An 18,440-nucleotide genomic window follows, 5' to 3' on the forward strand; every position below is an offset into this window, starting at 1 on the left:
ACTTGTCATGAGCTGTTGTTTTCACGTTCCAGTTGCCAAAGCCTACTCTGACCTGAACCTGTTCCAGAAGAAGCATGACGTAAATCCTCTCCGCGGCTTCCTAGTTCCTATGGTGCAGGTCAGTTAATCTCTTTGTCCCGGTTCACCTACATTGTACTGTAAATTACTCTGGCTTTGACTTCGCCGTCAGCTGAGAATCGAGATTTCTTCCTTTGCATCGCACCTCCATATGAATCCATTCGAAACTGTTACGGCGTATTTTAGATCTTGCATAGAAATTGTTTGCTGAAGAATTTTAGACATGCACACTTCCACTGAATTAACTTTCCGTGACAAAAACATGTAGCCACAAGTTCAGGCTGATGTTAAATGACCCATTTGACTTGTTCTGCTCCTACTTATATGACGCGATGTAACGATGTCACGCACATTGTTTCACAGTCAAAAGATCTGCAGACGTCTCTGCACATTACTATTATCCTAAATGTCTTTGCACACTATATATATATACACACACACACACGTGTGTGTGTGTATGTAATAACATCACTACCCAGTAGTGTCAGGTGTGGAGATGACACTTACCTCTATCCCCTGGCTGAATATATATATACACACACACACACGTGTGTGTGTGTATGTAATAACATCACTACCCAGTAGTGTCAGGTGTGGAGATGACACTTACCTCTATCCCCTGGCTGATAGCCAGTTTTGCCATCCTTACTGCAATTGGACCCTGTGGAGCCAAAAGTTCAACAGTGACTGCCTTTTTAAAAGGTTGTAAGCTTTCATAAATGTCTTTGTCAGATATAAACTGCTGTTATGAATTGTCTTGAATCACTACAATATTATAGTGCATTTATCCAAGGCCTAAAATTCAGTGGCATGCATCACTAAAGCTGCCTTCTGCTTCCAGTTCTCGTGGCTGCGGCTGTGGTCCTGCATGACGTCCACTACATATATTATTCCATTATATTATTGCATATCTTCATAAGTTTTTAATTAATGATTTGCTGCTGCTGTGCATCTGTGTCTCTCTATTTATCTGTCGTTACCTGAGGGTTGATCTCACGGGCGAGCTCCAGAGAGCGCAGGTAGGCAGCATCTCCACTATTATTCTGCTCCACCGAATGGTTGACAATACCCAGACGACACGCCTCTGTTCCATCCACCACCCGGGCAGCAAAGATCAGCTCCTTAGCGAGAGAGACACTGATTGCCCTGGGCAGACGCTGTGTACCACCTACAAAAGGAGAGGTGAGACACCTGCATGGAACATGGCCTCAAATACAGACACCATCAATACCATAGCAATACATGCAGAAAATGATAAGTTCATGTCATCAGTGTCCATCAGTCAGTCAGCTTGAGGTCACAGCGCTGTCATTTGACTGTAAAAGATTGCGAATATCTACAGCAGACATGATGACACTTCAGAGGAGCAGCTATCTTAAGAACTGCTGCAGTATGTGCAGCCCATTAGCCTTCCCTTTATAAGTGACGCCCTCGCAGAATAGCTCCTGACAGGAAGTTAAGACACAATGCAACATAAAAATTGAAACAGAAAATTATGAAATTATAAAACCTAGCCTTACCTGCTCCAGGAATGATTGCAAGTTTGGTCTCAACTAGTCCCATTTTTGCAGTATTGGCTGGAGAGATCAAAGAGCAAGTTTAGTACTCACACAGAAATCCTTCTACTACCACTACAGTATACATGTGCAAAGATACAATGAAGACAAACAAATATGACAGTTCAGTACTCATCATAGAAATATTCTAAAACATGTTCTCCTTGTACATTAGGCTAAATCATAGATAATTTTAAGAGAACACGTTAATCAACAATGTTCAACCTCTTTGTTTCTGTTCAAACCTACTGTCTGCATCAGTGATGCTAGTTAAGGCACAGATTTAGGCATCTGCCATCGTGACATATTACATTACATTACATTGCATTTAGCAGATGCTTTTATCCAAAGCGACTTACAGAGGAGGACATAAGCTGAGAAAGGTGTAAAGGAGCACAGAGTAGTTGTTAGTTTTGTTAGTTTTGTTAGGCAGGGAAGCATTCTCGAAACAGAAAGGTTTTTACAAGTTTTTTAAAGGTCGAAAGGGATGTTGCTGTTCTAGTAGCCGTTGGTAGGTCATTCCACCATTTGGGGACAACCACAGAGAAGAGTGGTTGTATCAGCAGATGTTGTTGCATATCAAGAGTAGACCTCTCAACGTACTGTAGTGTATGAAAACTGTCTGCCCCATAGCAATAGCAAATCAAAAGACTTTTAATTTATCATTGTGAAAGTGTTTTGTTGTTTACAAGTAGAGCACCTGTAAATGACAAAAAGAAATAAGTGAAATAAGTGATATTTCAGGACTGCTAATAATCAGTGATGGTGTTCTTGTACCCAGACTCATCTGCAACGTCAAACTAAGTACACTTAGCCTTACAGGCGATTCGGATGTCACAAGCAAGGGCCATTTCCATGCCTCCACCCAAGGCAGCTCCATCTATTGCAGCAATTGTTGGTACGGGCAGATTACCTGGAAAACAAAAGAAGCCAGTCAAGAGATGAGAAAACACATTAAACCACCAACATCACACAACTCCAACCTCCATTGGTGGGAAGTAGATTTTCTTCACTTCAGACAGAGCTACATAAGAAGTCCTCCGCAACGCCCACTCAATGCCCGGCTTTAAATTTAGAAACTAATGACCTACAGAAACTAGAAAACGAGCCAGAGACACTTAACTCTCTAAATACTTCAAACTACATATCTATAAGCAAACCTCACGTTATACTCATGTTTTCTTCTTAAACCCTAAAATCTACATAATCAACTGAGATGTGTTACCTTAGCTTCTGCCCCGCGAGACTGCTCGATAGTTAAACAGGCAGAATCAATGTGATCGACACAAGTACAAAAATATGAATCAACACTAAATAAAGTTGAATTATGCTGCCTTGTCATGCTGATGTATGTCATTGATTTAAGTTTCACTTTATTTTTTTGAACTTTCTTTTCATCTTTTCAAAATAAATAAATGTATTTTTTATAAATAAAAAATAATAAATGTAATAATCAAAATGACATGACATCTTTCATTAATATTAAATAAGACAGCGAGGCATGAACATGCATCACCCTCCATTGTGTGGAATACAAGTCATAAACAGTCAGTGATGTCCGTCAGTCTTTACCCAGCTCTGTGATGAGTGCTCGTGCTTTGGACACGAACGGTCCCACCTCATTCTGGTGCATCTTGGCCCTCTCCTTCAGGTCTGCACCTGCACATGGAGCATCACAAGCATCAGCATCAACACCAAGCCTGTGGCTTCCTTTAACCACAGCAGAGGAGAACATGTGGTCTACCACATAGAGCTGATCTCAATATGAAATATTATATGTAAAATGACAAAACATCTGAGAACTGATGGAAAGTGTACCTGCACAGAAGATTCCAGGAACCAAACTGCAAAAAATGACACTGCGCACTTTGTTATTTTTCTTGATATCCTCCACAGCTTCAAACATCTGAAAGACATTTTTTATTGTTTATTGACAAGAGATTGCACTTATTTGTCAAACATGTCTAATAATTTCAATGGAAAACTCAACAAATATATAAGAGAATGGTTGCAGATTTCAAGACAAACCCAACATGAGAAATGATGTGCTCGAGGCTGTTTGAGGAACAGAGAAGCTTTACTTGGGGCACCAATCACTGGCATCGTCATCCTTATCACATTCAAAGAAAAACAAAAAAATAGGAGGATAGCAGTACATACCATTTTGACCAGATTTTTGCTGATGGCGTTTTTGGCTTTTGGTCGGTTTATCCCAACGACAACAATACCTGAAAGACAGTGTTACATTATGCTGATTAAAGACACATACCTTAATGGAGAGAAGCATGATGGACATCACAGCATACAGCATGAGCACCATCTATGAAGAAAACTGTACATACTACACACTGTAGTAGAGATGTACATTACTAACAGAACATTGTTTTTGCTGTTTCTGTGTTTCAGACCAACAGTTCAGAATTGGGACTTTGGACAGTTTCTGGCTGATTCACGTGTTCCTTGAACTGTTTCAAAACCATCTAATTACTTTTCATTGTTCCAGCTGTGAGCACCTCATTTTCCTTTGTGCATTGCATTGTGGGAGAATAGCATTACATCCACGCACAACACATTAAAAAAATCTAACTTTTTAGCGTGAATACTTTACACAATGTTACTTTTACATGAAGAACACACAGCAGTGTGTAGTACAGAGCAGGGACATAACAGCTTTGATAGTGTTTTTAAGTTCATCACCTCCATTGTCTTAGGTTAGTGGGCATTAATGAAATGTAGAGCTGCAACAATTAGTCAACTAATTGTTTTGATGAACTCCTAATAATGAAGACAAATTAAGACAAAACAAATGAATGAGTTGAATCAAGCTGGAATTAAAAATAACATGTTCAGGAGATTTGTTTTAAACATATTATGTAAGGATGGACCAGTCTGTTCCATCAATAACATGGCCAATACGGACCACCCAGATCAGGTGGTCTGATGTGACCTCTCACCTGATCCCAGGTCTGTCTGAACTTTGTCTTAGCACTAAGCAGAGGTGGGAGGGGCTTTATTACGTAGAAAAACGACGTCACCGTGTAGTCCCTACCTGGACAGTTACTGTGTTTCTTTATGCTGTCATTGTCTTTACAGCCTTTTACGATCAAGTTCAGAAGCTTCCGCTCTGTCCGTTTTTTTCCCGTTCAAACTATAAAATCATGTTAGTGAGCAGAACTTACCGGAGTCTTCTCCGTCTAGGTACCGGACGCGCAGGTCATCCTTTGAGTCGGAGCTGTAGTGTCGTGTCAGCGCCGCGTGTCCGTTCAGTCCGTTCCCTTTACCGGAGAACACGTACCGTATCGAGCAGGAGGAGGCGGCCACCAGCCTGCACGCGCGGTCCCGGTCCGCTGCCTGCACGCGGTAGGCTTGCAGCAGGGCTGTACGTCCCACCAGGCCCGCCATGACGGAGAGCCGCAGTGCCGTTTGACTTTCAACTCTGAACCCGGTCACGTGGTCGTCACGTGACTGGTTTGCAGCCTGTACGGGAGGCAACGTTCTGATCGTCATTAACTCACTTATTCCAAATATATGAATAACAAAGGAACTGCATGACTGTGATAATAAACCTTTTTATAATACATTCATTCATTGAAGTCAGACTTAAAATAACATTTTACATTGAACACACACTGTTTATTTTAATATTTAAAACAGTTTATCGTGACACCATCATCATTCATATTTTTATTTAAAACATGATTCTATTTTTACTTTTATATACTCATATATTATAGTTTTCTATTTGTAAAGATCTAAGATCAGGTTTCATTTCTTCTTTGCAAATGTAAAATGACATAAACATATTTAACTTCTTTGTACAGGTTTCATTTAAATGACATTCAGCTCAGGTTAACTTTAACATATGTTTACTCTAGTCTAGGTTCATCTTAATGCATGCTTACTGTGTGTTTATTGTGTCTTATGCTACTGGATGCTTGAATTTGAATTTTGAATTTTTGGATCAATCTATCATTCATCATTTATGAATCTGATGAGGAGAAATTATGTCACTTCTAGATCATTATCATTCAGAAATGCAAGTTTTCAGAACACAGTAGGAGAACTGTGTCTGTGCATGTGTGTGAGCAGAGCCAGCATGCAGACCAGCAAAGTCCTGAAATTGAACCCTAAAATGGACCAGGATCAGTTATTAATGACACGTGTGTATTTTATTGGTATGGAAAGTCAAAATGTCAGCTGTGCCAGGTCTATTTTAAGAGCAGCTCAACTCCACTGCTTTTATAGATCACTTTATACACAGCACTGTTAATCCAAAGGGCTTTACAGCACATCAAACAACCACAAAAATGAAAAGTGAATATTGTAATACTATTAATACTAATACTACTACTAATAATAAAGGCGCATAGTCAGAGGGGGTTGTGTCAGTGGGCCAAATAAAATAACTTCAGTTTTATTCTCATTGAGACAAAAAAGTTTGAGCCATCCAGGATTTCATGTTGTGAAAACAGGTTAATTCGTTTGTTGTAGTTATTAAGCTCTCAACATTCATAATTTATTTTAAGGGTTCACCCATATGATTAGAAACTAGAACATTTCCCCACTCCCCCTACTAATAATAAGCAGATTGAATTGTTCTTGAAATTCATCCACCACTCTAATAAAAAGGAGATAAATGTGCCTGAAATCCATCCGTCCATTTTAGATTTTATTTTATAACAGTACTAATACGTTAAACACAGAATGCATCATCATCATCAGACTTCTAAAACTCTCAAACATCACTTTTCCAGCTCTTCTACGCTAATATTTTTTTAATTTGGGGTGTGTTCAAGCCCCCCGAGTGTTAAAAACCACAAACACCTCCATTTTGCATGAGCTGCTGCACCACACTCTCTCGTGGCTTGTCTTTAAAACATGCTGTTCAGATTCAAAGCCCCTTGTGACATCACTAACAGGCTCATGAACATATTCCAGAACCAGAACCATGTTTCTCTCAGTGCTCGAGCTCAGTTGTTGTATAGTTTAATGCCAAACTCAGGTTCCGGATGGAATGAGTCAGCAGCTCATTAGACACTGAAACCTGCTGCCTGAGCACCGAGCACTACAGACGGGGTACAATGAGAGCTGCTGTGCTTGATCCGTGAGGATGTTTGACCAAAGCATTTCACAGACATGTCATTAAGACACCTGAGAATTGTGTGAGCTTGTGGAAAAGGGGTTACTGCAGGACCTTTCTACGGGGACATGGAACTTTTGGAAGAACTCAGCTGATAATCTGTCTTGTTTTTACTTCTTTGTTAATCACTTGTTTTTTTTTCCCCCCACAGACATCATGGAAAATGAGTTTGAGAAAAAAAAAACCACTCGATTCAGTGACAAAACATTTATTGGAAACACACAACTCACAATTACAATAAATCTTGAGAAAAGTGTTCTGGTAGCTGGACTTCAGGCTGCTGGGCAAATGTTTGCATCATTGTCGTCATGGAGATATTACAATCTATGACAACAATCCTTTTGAAATGAACTGTATCATCTGACATCCTATCAATGAAGTACTGAAGTAAGTATGTTTGCTGATTATAGAGAAGGTCAATGTGTGATAGGGATCACCCTAAATGGCTATAAGAAAATCAAACCATTTGATAAGACCCTGACAGCTGTACATTCCATATTGCTGAACCTCTGGAAATGTCATGTTTCTAAAAATTCAGAACATTTAAGAACAGAATGTGTCCGAATATGCCAGAGCTTTTCAGTTCATCAGACACTAGTCTTATTTCTCCATCCAGTGTCATCACAGTCTGTTTAACCAGCAGCCTGAAAGATTGAAATATTCAACAAAAATTCAATTAAAAACTGAAGCGAAGCAATGGCTGTTTGTAACTGTGAACCAGTAAATGTAGCAGAGCCTATTTCATTGTTATGCTAAACTTAGGTTGAAGCCAAAATGTAACTCTAACTTTTGGCTTTGGTGAACTACAGCAGAGATGATGGAGCAAACATCATTGATTTCAACATGTACAGTATGATTACTAAAGTGATGAAGGTTATTAACAGTCGACCAGGACAAGGACAGAACAAAAGCAGAAGTGCTGAATTTTACAGGCTCATCTTTGTTAGACTCCAGAAAAGAACTCTGGATCTTTTCACCCACAATTAATATTAAAATACATAGTTCTTTCCAGGAAATGTCAAGAAATGATTAAAACCCATAAAATAAAGCACTGCTGAACATTCCTCTAAAGCAGAGGTATGGACGTCTCCGACCAGTCACCACACCAACATGCAAATGGATACAAAGACCACAGTACATTAATAAAAAAACATTTCAGGTTTAAGGCAAAGAATGGCCAGACTGCAAACTTTGGCCTAACATGTAATGATAGTGGCTGCAGCAGGACAGGGTAGAGCACACATACCTGGGCCCGGTCCAGCACCACAACATCAATACAGAACAGTGTTCAGTGACAGTAGGTGTATACTGAGGGGCAGAGGCCAGTAACAGCAGTCATGAATCATTTGGTAAAAGAAAAATAAAAGCTCTACACAATGTCCTACACATGAATGATATCTGTCACACATCATTCATTTACTGTAAATCCTCAAATAGTGCTCAAAGATAATTTATTTACTGTAGGTGATTCTTTTCAGATCTGCTTCACCTGTCAATTAGAATTAGAATTAAAGTCAAATGTACTTCAGCACTAACTCTGAGTCACGTCATACTAACCACTCTGCTGCTCTCAAGTGTTTTTCTGATATAGTTCTTTAAATCACCAATTAATTCCCACTGGTTTTTCATTCCCTGATCAAACTACTGTAACAAAGCTGGGGATCTATTCATCTCGTGTGGTGGATCATGGAATAAATCTGCAGAACATCCACTTTGAGAGGAGACCAAACTCTGGAGCCGAAGGCCAAAATGTGGCCTGCACAGGAAGGTAAGCCATGTCATTAGCTGTAGATTCCTTCTGCTGTGTCATAACACACATCACAAAATGGCTAATACAGCAGTCGACCATTTATTTATTCTTTTAAAATTGTGAATCTTTGAATCTTACAGTCATACATGGGAACAAATATATGAGAGGAGTGTGATGGTCCACTAGCATGTGAGAGTAGCTGAAGACAGAAAGTGAGGCGCAGAGTGCTGAATGACATGACAGTTGATGAACTTAGTGCTGTCGCATGGTGCACTGTGCTGATATACCACGTGAACTTCAAGTACAGGTACTTCCACACATCCTCAATATTTTTCAACCTGTACAAGCAAACAGCCTTTGTTTGTGTAGCTCATATTTGAAAATATACAGTAATCAAAACATTGTTTCAGCCCAATATCAACCAAACCACACAGTGCAACAGCAAATACAGAATACATACAAACAAACAAAGATCATTTGGTGGAATATTCTTTTGACAAGGACTCCTGGTGATCACTGGTGCTTTTGGTTGACTCTATCACAGAGCCTTGCTGTGTTTTGATCAGTCTTTTCAGAGAGGCCACTTTTGCAGACAGGTCAGCCAGGCCCTGTTTTAAATACAAGTCCTCAGCATGTGGGTGTGCATAGGACGGTTCTTTCACATCCAACATGCTTCTGTGTGCAACAGGGCTTGGGGTTAGCCTGCTACTCTTGCAGCCATTCTGCTGTGTCTCTGTGCTGCTTTTATGCCACTTCTCAGACTGGTGGCTCCAGTCCTGCATGTTGGTGACCTGTAATGACAAAGGGCATGGGGAGGACTGGGTGTACTCTGAAGAGTCCTGAGAGGTCTGGTAGCATCCTCCCTCTGAAATTCTGACAGGACCAGAGGACTCGTATTCAGGGTCGATGGCCTCCACTTTGATTTGGATGGTTCTGGCTTTGATCCGCAGTTTATGGGGCAAAGCTGAAGAACTGACATCTGGCACTTTGTGTGTGGAGACAATGACACTTCTTGGGTCAGCTACAGACGGATTCAACCCTTTGGGGACCTGCTGCTCATCCTCACCATCTGATGATTTGCTGACGGCACCATCATCTGAGCTCCTGGGGGAGTTACTGGATGACCTGGATACCTGGAGAAATGAAGCAGGTTGGGAGTAGACTCCAGACAAAGGGCTGGCCACATAGTTTCTATAGAGTTCAAAGGGACTACTCCTCTCCTGTGCATAGCTGCCATTCTCTGCTGGTTCTTGCTTGACCTCTGCAGTCCTGCAGATACTGAAGCTCCCCTGAGTTGCAATACATGTCTCGGGCATGTGAGGTGAATGCTTGATGACTGATATACAGCTGCTTCGTAGGTGAATTGGCTCCAAATCCCTGCTGGAACCTTGGCCAGCACTTGGAGGAACAAACTCCTGATAGAGGTTGACATTGGTGGAGCTGGATAGCTTCTGGACTTCTTGGGCATACACCGCCGAGCTCACCAGGCCAAACTTCAGCTTCAACGACAGCAGCTCAGCCTTCAGCGAGGCGTTTTCCTCTCCCAGAGCCATCAGCTTGTTCTCAAGCACCATGTCATTGATGCGCCGCTTCTCTCTGGAGCGCTTGGCCGCTTCATTGTTTTTGCGGCGCCTCTCCCAGTAAAGGTTGTCTTTTTTCTCCTCTGGGATAAACTCCCTTTTCCTACGGCAAGATGTTTTAGCCTTGAACGGAATTGCGGAGATTTTGTGGCCCATTAGGTCTCTGTTAGCCCCCTGTAAGGCCACAGCCAGGACCAGGGCATCCTCTCCACTGTAGGACTCGCTGGAATCCACCTCTTGTTTGACTGATTGCATATTATCACTGTTGGCTTCTGTCGATATGCTCAGAGGTCTTTAACTGTACACCATAATGCTTGTCTGCAGCAACAGTGACTGCCACATCGGATGAATCCACTTAAGTTAAGGAAATCTGTGGGATAACACACATGAGAGGGGTTCAGTCAAAACAAGCCTTCAGTGTGAAGTCACTGATACTGCATATATGAGTAATGTGTTTCCACTTAGGTTCAATATGAATCTATGTACACAACCAGATACAAAAGTTACAATGCTGTGAGTTGATATTGATGTTTCACATTGATTCAGGATTTCAGATTCTCAAGTTACAATATTTTCATTTCAATGAGTTCATTCAAAAACTTCCCATGCCAGACGCAGATGACCCACACTTCATTAACGTTGTGATGTCAGTGATCCACTATGGAACTCTAAGACACTTCTGCTGACTGTGCATTGTTTCCCTTGGTTGCTGGGACCGGTGTGTTTCCATGGAGCGTATCTTTGTAAAGAAAAGAGGCTGAAGGTTCAGCAGGAGGAGCTACACAGTCGACCTGACATCACAGGCAGTGAACACAACAACAGTTTAGCTAACCCTTGTGTGTAAAGATCACTCTACATTTGTTGAACATCTGACTAGAACCCATCTCAAACATCTGGAGAACTCACACACACCCAGACTGAGTCCAGTCTTTTTTAGTCTAGGTTTAAATTCAATCTTAAAACAGTTAGGAGTGTTTCATGTGTGACTATTAACTGTGCAGTTTCATATCATGGAACAATAAACAAGAGCCGTACAAAGCCTCATATTACTGTTACAGTACACAATCCTTATGTCCTCTCTCTGTTTTAAAGTTGCAGCTAAGCACTAATCGCATTCAATAAAGTATTAATAAAGTCATTGTGGATCATTATCCATTCAATATCCTCATGGGTTTAAATGTTGGTTTGGAGCTACTTAAAAAAGGCACTTTTGGCTTTCCAAGCTCCCATACATCCAGAGAAGAAGAACAAAGGACTACACACAGCTGTAATCATAACACGTGGCCCGGTTAAAGCTCAAACACAGCCTGTAGCCTGAGGCCTACACTACATACAATCATCCTAACACACCCTAACACCCACACTGCCTCTGCAGACAAATGTCAGCTTATAGAAATAAAGAGGGTTAGGGGTGTGGGAGATGTCTCCTGTCCTCATTGTGTGCTTAGAGTGAGTCTACACTGAAGAAATCAATGATTAATCAATGGCAGGTAGACTAGCACCTTTTATATGGAATGAACCTAATCTGATCTGAGAGCAGCACAGTGTCAGTTCTTTGGTACTCTTTGGAATTCTGTGAATCAGTGCATGCCTGGTGTCCCGCAGCACAGGAAGTCATCCTCCAAACATGTCTTTGTCTGTGTGTGAGCTCACAGGGAAACAGTCACACGTTGGAGGGGTGATCACTCCCTTTTGTCTTTTCCAACGAGGCAACATATGACATCAAGACTAAATCTGGATCACACGTCATTTAAATGGGTGCTAATATTACCGCAGCGTGAGCTACATGTGCGACTGGGGGCGCGGGAGTCGGGTCGATACACAGAGATAACGGACCGGGCCGAGTCGAGCCGGGACGCAGCGGCCCAGGAAACACGTCCTAATGCCCTAGATTCCTTCATTGTGTCCGTATTACACAAGCCCCGAGCCGCCATCCCACCCCACCCCCGTCATGGCTGCAGATATTATGCAATATTTGCCAGTGTGGCAGCAACAATACGGGCCTGTGTTTGTTCTGATGTGTGTGTGTACACAAGTCAACATGTGTGCTGACGAATACATGTGTTCGATTATTAACACGGCGTGTAACAGGCTGTACGTAGACTACAATGTGGCCGTTCACTGTGACATGACATCATTGTCGTGCTTACTCATGACAGCGGCTGAAGCTGGAGCTGAAGCTCCATTTACGCCCTAAAAGTGAGCTGCTAAAGTCCACGCTGCTGCGTGCTGAACGCGGCATTACCGGAGCAATAACGTCAACTTCCTGAAGCCGTTCAAACGTTACTGCCTACCACAGCACACCGGGAGTTACAACACTGTGTCGCAAGCCGTGAGCTCCGCTCCGGCAGGCCCGCATACCTCCAGAACATTCAAGAAGTTCCAGTCCAACTTAAAGCGGCATTCTGCTTTGATCTGCCGTGCACGAGCGAGCCAATAACACGGTCCGGTCCGGTTTCTAACCGCCACCGAGCCCGAACACAGCAGCTCCAGCTCGAGCTCGGTCACCTCACACGTTTAATGTGAACGAGCAGGGTGTTCTGGAAGTTTAACGGGACTTTTTACATACACACACACACACACACACACACACACACACACACACACAGAACGCAGGAGAAGCTCGCTGAGCTGAGCGCCGCCGTGATTCACAAAGCGTAAACACAACACCGCCCCGCGCCGAGCCGAGCTGAGAGTTATATTAACGTCGCTCTAACGTTAACTTGGAATCAAACTGTACCTTCTCTGTGCCTTCTTCAAAGCGTCCGTCCGCGTTTCCACCGCGTATCACGGACAGGCTCCACGGGTTAACTGGAACTCGATCAAATCCTACAAGTCGCGAAGCGCCCAGCCAGCTCTTCTTCCCATGGCTTTCCTCTCAAGGTGGCCACTGACTCATGGATCTGTGTTAGTAGGTCAGTGGTTAAGTGTATTGGCAGCGCGAGATTAAATGACAGTCGCTGCAGCCAATCGGAATGCAGCATTTTCCAACTTTAGCCAATGACTCTTTGCTTCAGCAGAGCCCAATTCTCATCTAAAGCGTATGTCGTCATCTGCGGGGCATTTACGTGCGTCAGTTCATTACACAGAAGACTACTTGGATCTTCATGATGATATGTTTAATGTTCATACTCTCACAAACATGAAGGAGCACTTCTCTGAACATTCAGCTGGTAATACAGTACAGCACGTCCGCATCACCGTGACTGACTGACTGGAGGCTGTGGTTATACATACAGTGTAACCAGGCCCGTTTCCAGCTGTTTGGGGGCCCTCCGCAAGATGCTATTTGGAGGCCACTATATTGTCAAACTCTGAGGGAGAGATTTTAAATCTTTTCAGATGTGACGATGCAACAGTCAGTTACATTTGGAGAAGAAGACAGGCTGAGGACATTAATAAATGCAACGGATGCAGCATGTTCCTGGAAAATGTTTATGGTAAAACAAGGTGACATAAAAACTCCCCAGCAATCAAAAACAGTGAAAATAACCCCTTCAGAACCATTTTGGATCTGTTTCTGTGATTGTGGTATGTAGATGAAATATGAAATTAGTTGGTTTGAAGCCCCGATTATTTTAATTATGTGTATATAATATAATAACTCTAATATAATATAATAAATATAATATAATATAATTAATACAAATATTAAAAAATTTAATTTAATTAATTAATTAATTAATTAATTAATTAATTATTATATATATAAAATTAAATATTCTTTATTTTTATAATTGTTTAAAAAAAAGAAAAATATATACACTGGGATATGTTCAGGTGTTACATTTAGTGCATATATTTTATTCCTGTCTTAGTTGAACACACTGAACACTGAACACTAACACTGAACTTCAAAATAAAACAGGAGCAAAACAGGAAACAAAAGACATAGACAGTAGTGGTGTCCATAATTTCACTGCAGAATGCCTCATGGTCTTCCTGCAGACTGAACAGGAAGATAAATGGCTCCCAGACCCCTTAAAGGCCTTCAGACATTCTGAGGCGTTCCACCGCCCTCAAGTGACCTTTCTGGTCCATTGAGATGACTTGGGGAAGGGAAAGTTTCCCCTTGAATGTTTGTGTGGTACACCACTTTACTGTCTCTATGGTGTCCCAAAGCAGTGCATCCTCCTAATCAAAAATGAAGAAAACAATTAAGTACAAGTAAGGGTTGGAGAAATGAAATAAAAAAAGCCCATAGCAGGCAACATACCTCCCTCCCTGTTCCCAGTCCTGGCATGTTATCAGCCTCCACTAGAAAGGAAACAGATTGTGGTTCTTATAGGCACAATAACAATGCAAGCTTTAAAAAAAAAATAGTGGCTTTGATTTTTAGTATACTGGTTTAATGAAAACCGAGAAATGACTCTCTGTGACATGATGTACCTCTACAACTTTGATGGATGTGTAAACAACAAAGCTGCTTGAACAAGACCTGATGCTTCAGAGACAGATTCTGAATGGCTGAACCTTTTCAGTGGGACCTCTTCCACATCCTGAAATAAGTGGAGAGGTTAGGCTTTTGTCTTCAAGTAATAGTTTGACTACATAATAACTCATCACATGACCTCTCACCTGGAGTCTTCTTTCTGCTGGGTTGTGAGTTGAGGACACTGGGTTCTATGTAGGGGCTGCATAGTGCTGAGTGGGGGCCTTTGTTTGTTCGTTATGCTTCTCCTCTTGAGGGTTTTCTAAGTGTCTTAAAAACTGGGATCTATTGATAATTGTTTCTGCACAATAGCAGCAATAGAAATGTGTTGAAGTGCGACACAAGTCTAAAATTTAGTTTCAAAGTAAGCTGAGCCTGAAATGATAGAGAGAGAGAGAGAGAGAGAGAGAGAGAGAGAGAGAGAGAGAGAGAGAGAAAGATACATTTCCAAATAAAATATGAAGACAAAATAGACAAAACAAAATAAACTAAACATGACTGGATTCACAAACAATATGTATGACGCACCTCTGTCTAGTCCAGTTTCGTTGCAGCCGCATACTTGCAAAAAGGGCAGTGGAATAGCCCACTGTTGGTGCATTGATACATGGTTGGTGTATCACCTTCCAGCAGTATAGTGACATGTCTCTATTATAATAATTAGAAATCCACAAGACCAAAAATATTTTAAAAAATTTCACCTCAACAACAAATGTTGACTCATGGATGCTAAGGGTTGTCACACGACCTTGAAGCTATGAAGCTAAATTCTCATATTTAAAAATGGGTGTAGGAGCATAGTACAACACTTGTTTTATGAGACACAGCTTTTTAATTACATTTTGGCAGTCCTCGTTTGTTTTGAAAACTGGACATTTCCACATTCTGTATTAGGTTAGCGCTGAGTTTCTCAATCATCTACGTCTATTTGCAGTCTGTAACAGGGGCGCAGATAGTGGGTGTGTCAGGTGTGTCATGACACACCCACTTTTGAATGACCGTAGATCCGTCCCACCCACTTTTATGTAGCTTAACGTTTTGTTTTTTTTTGTTGTTTTTTTTAAACTTTGTCTTCTTCAAATCTTCTGATTCAAGCATCACGAGGAAACCAAAATATGAATTAACATAATATTTGGTTTACTGAGGTGTGTGCTGATGTGCATGCGTTGTGTGTAACAACGCGTACGCATCAAGCAAGTGACTCGTTTGGACTGTGCAGCAAAGAGTGTGGAGTCGTCGTCGACTTTGGTTGCCACGGTTACCAACTGATCACTTGGACAGCTAGCTGCACGTTCAGCACGGCATGGCATGATGAGAAGGACAACAAAAAAGCAAAAGACTATTGCGTCATTTTTTCAAAAAGTCACTTCTTTAAGTAAATTGTACTTTTTAAATATATACTTCATCACACCACATTGCATTTCTGAGAGTCTCGAGGCAATGTCCTCTCGTGAAAGTAAAATCGTACGAGGCAAGAGACAAACTTTCGCCTTCTGTCTCCGCGTAGCCTGTAGCCTACATGTAAATACCTCGTTGGACATTAATAACGTAATGCCGTTTTAATGTTAATCTGACTTTCCTCGCCACGCACGAGCATAGGCCTACTGTTTAACAAGGACTGACTAAACGCACGTAGCCCACCCAGTTTCTCAGCATTTTTTAAAACGAGTTTAGCATTTTTGTGAGGGGGTTTCTGTGTGTGATGACAGTTAATAATTTGTTTTGTGTTCTATGGTGGGGATTTTTTGGACAGCACTTAGGAACACTATAGTGTGAGAGTGGGTGTCAGGCTGGCAGCCTGAGGGGGGGCATTGGGGGCAGCTTCGTCCCCCCCAGTTTCTCAAACCTATCTGCGCGCCTGGTCTGTAATCTGTCTGCATTTACAGTGCTGGAGCTACTGGCTTTACTACAGTACGTCAGCCTACCGGTAAAATGCTCCATAGTTTACACCAGATTACGGACTGGAAATCTAGGAACTAAATACATGGTGGATCATCAGGGTGTAGAACGCAAATACATACAGAGCTTAACCTGTTTCAGAAATAAAATAATTACTTCCTTCCTTGTCTGTCACAAATATCACAAAATAGCACGTAAAAACAAAAAAGATACCTTGCTTACCTCCATTTTGCAAACTGATTTATTTCGTCTTCGTCTGCGCACATTATTCTTTAGCGGTCCACAGAGCGGCCACTTGCCGTTCATAGTCTCCGCCACCAGATGGCCCCCGGAAAACAGTCAAGCGTGGGAGGCGTGGCTCAATGTGGGCGTGGCTCAACGTTGAGTCACGCCCTGATCTGCGGGCTGCAGTCAGGGGTACTTGGGCATAGTCCGCATATAGCAAGAAACAGCTCTGAGTATAACATTCTCATTTACATTCAAATATATTTTATATTAGGATTATAAATCAGATGAGATGAACGCCACCTTTATCTTAATATCTTATCCTTTCCACATGTAATGTACTGCTAGATACACTAAGAATAACCGATCTGGCTTGAGCGAGGTATTAATAATGTCTGAAATCTTCTGGAAGAGAATCAGAGCAAAAATAAGCTATTTTGTGGCACATTAGGAAGCTAAGAAATAGTTTAAGAATAGAAGAGAATCTTTATTGATCCCTCGAAGAAAAATTCTTTCTCACTCAAGTTTTGACACGCATTTTACCCGAGATACAGCCACACACACAAAGGGCTCATAAACATGAGAGCAGTTGCCCAAGGACACCTCGGCAATGGCCAAGAGGTGAACTGGCGCCTCTCTAGGTATCCACCCTCCATGGTGGACTTGAACCGGCCACTCTCCTGTTTCTAGGCCGGATTCCTACGGACTGAGCTGCTGTCGCCTCAGCTTTATCGGGCGGTATTTATCACACTCATTATTCCCCAGAAACAGGATTTCTGGGGAATAATGAACCCTGGAAAACATTTCCAGTTTTATGTAGCGGCGCACGTGGCACTATGACGTCACTGTGCGTTCTGCATCCTGTTTCGTCATACAGAATATTAGACGCCATTGTGTTTCAAGCATGCGAGTATAGAAAGTGTAGGTGTGACGTCAGAGGTCACGTCAGGCTCCCTGGTGTGCCCCCTCGCCTCCCCATGTACCACCAGACTGCAGCCTCTTTCCTCAGGCATCCTCTGCACTGAATGGACTTCTCACAAAGTGAAACATTCTCTGGGTTTTTATCCGTATAGGGTATAGAGGTATATATTTTATTTGTATTTTATTGTCTTCTAATTTAAATATGTGTATAGACTATGTTGTATGTGTAATGCATGGACATTTCATTGTGTCATGCTGTCTTGTCTCTTATGCATTAAAACAATCAACAAAAAAGAATTTCACTTAGATCCACCACAACATACTCTGCATCATAGTTTCTGAATCTACAGTTAGTGCATGTGTGCAGCCCCCATGGAGCCATAGACGTGGCTGGGGGAGCTGTTCCATCCCACTCTGTGTTGTGTTGCATCACTTCATTTGCCCTCTAGAGGTCCCTGTTGGCTAGCTGATCTACATTTGAACGCTTAGTTGTACCTGGAGGTCCACAGTTAAGATGGCTGCTGGTTACCAAAGTCTCTGCACAGATATATATCCTAAAAAAATTGCATGTCCATATGGGAGAGTTAACATTGGGCGTAACCCTTTTAACGTTAGTTATAAAATGTTCACTTCTTTATTAAAAGAGGAAACTGGCCTGAAAACAGGGTTCCCCTTTGAACAAGCAAAACTGGGATTAGTTTTAGTGTAATAACATTAATTTGGTCAAAGAAGGCCTCACAAACTGTGCAATTTACTGTAAGATAACCAACTCATATCTCTGACTACAAAGTTTTTCTGATCTTTTAATTTTAAGAGAAGCACAGCTGATTCCTCAATATTAGCTGTATTATCTACCAAT

At 41.7% G+C, this 18,440-nt stretch overlaps 2 protein-coding genes across 2 annotated transcripts in view; both read right to left on the reverse strand.

Annotated features, from left to right (window-relative positions):
* Positions 1–5,130, reverse strand: part of auh (AU RNA binding protein/enoyl-CoA hydratase) — an 8,617-nt gene extending 3,487 nt beyond the window's left edge. The window contains exons 1-8 of the mRNA XM_019272148.2: positions 4,814–5,130; positions 3,795–3,862; positions 3,453–3,540; positions 3,207–3,293; positions 2,455–2,547; positions 1,599–1,655; positions 1,059–1,246; positions 689–739 (exon numbers count right to left, since the gene is read on the reverse strand). Of these exons, the coding sequence (XP_019127693.1) occupies positions 689–739; positions 1,059–1,246; positions 1,599–1,655; positions 2,455–2,547; positions 3,207–3,293; positions 3,453–3,540; positions 3,795–3,862; positions 4,814–5,036 (855 nt within the window). The 5' untranslated portion in view covers positions 5,037–5,130. The remainder of the gene's footprint in view (positions 1–688; positions 740–1,058; positions 1,247–1,598; positions 1,656–2,454; positions 2,548–3,206; positions 3,294–3,452; positions 3,541–3,794; positions 3,863–4,813) is intronic.
* Positions 5,131–6,966: 1,836 nt separating this feature from the next.
* Positions 6,967–13,030, reverse strand: nfil3 (nuclear factor, interleukin 3 regulated). Its single transcript, XM_010756556.3, has 2 exons — positions 12,845–13,030; positions 6,967–10,474 (listed from the first exon to the last, which is right to left on the reverse strand). Exon 2 carries the CDS (start codon positions 10,357–10,359, stop codon positions 8,998–9,000), a length of 1,362 nt encoding a protein of 453 aa, XP_010754858.1. The 5' UTR covers positions 10,360–10,474; positions 12,845–13,030; the 3' UTR covers positions 6,967–8,997.
* Positions 13,031–18,440: the final 5,410 nt, after the last annotated feature.

Source organism: Larimichthys crocea, chromosome I (genome assembly GCF_000972845.2).
Source record: "Larimichthys crocea isolate SSNF chromosome I, L_crocea_2.0, whole genome shotgun sequence".
Taxonomy (NCBI): domain Eukaryota; kingdom Metazoa; phylum Chordata; class Actinopteri; family Sciaenidae; genus Larimichthys; species Larimichthys crocea.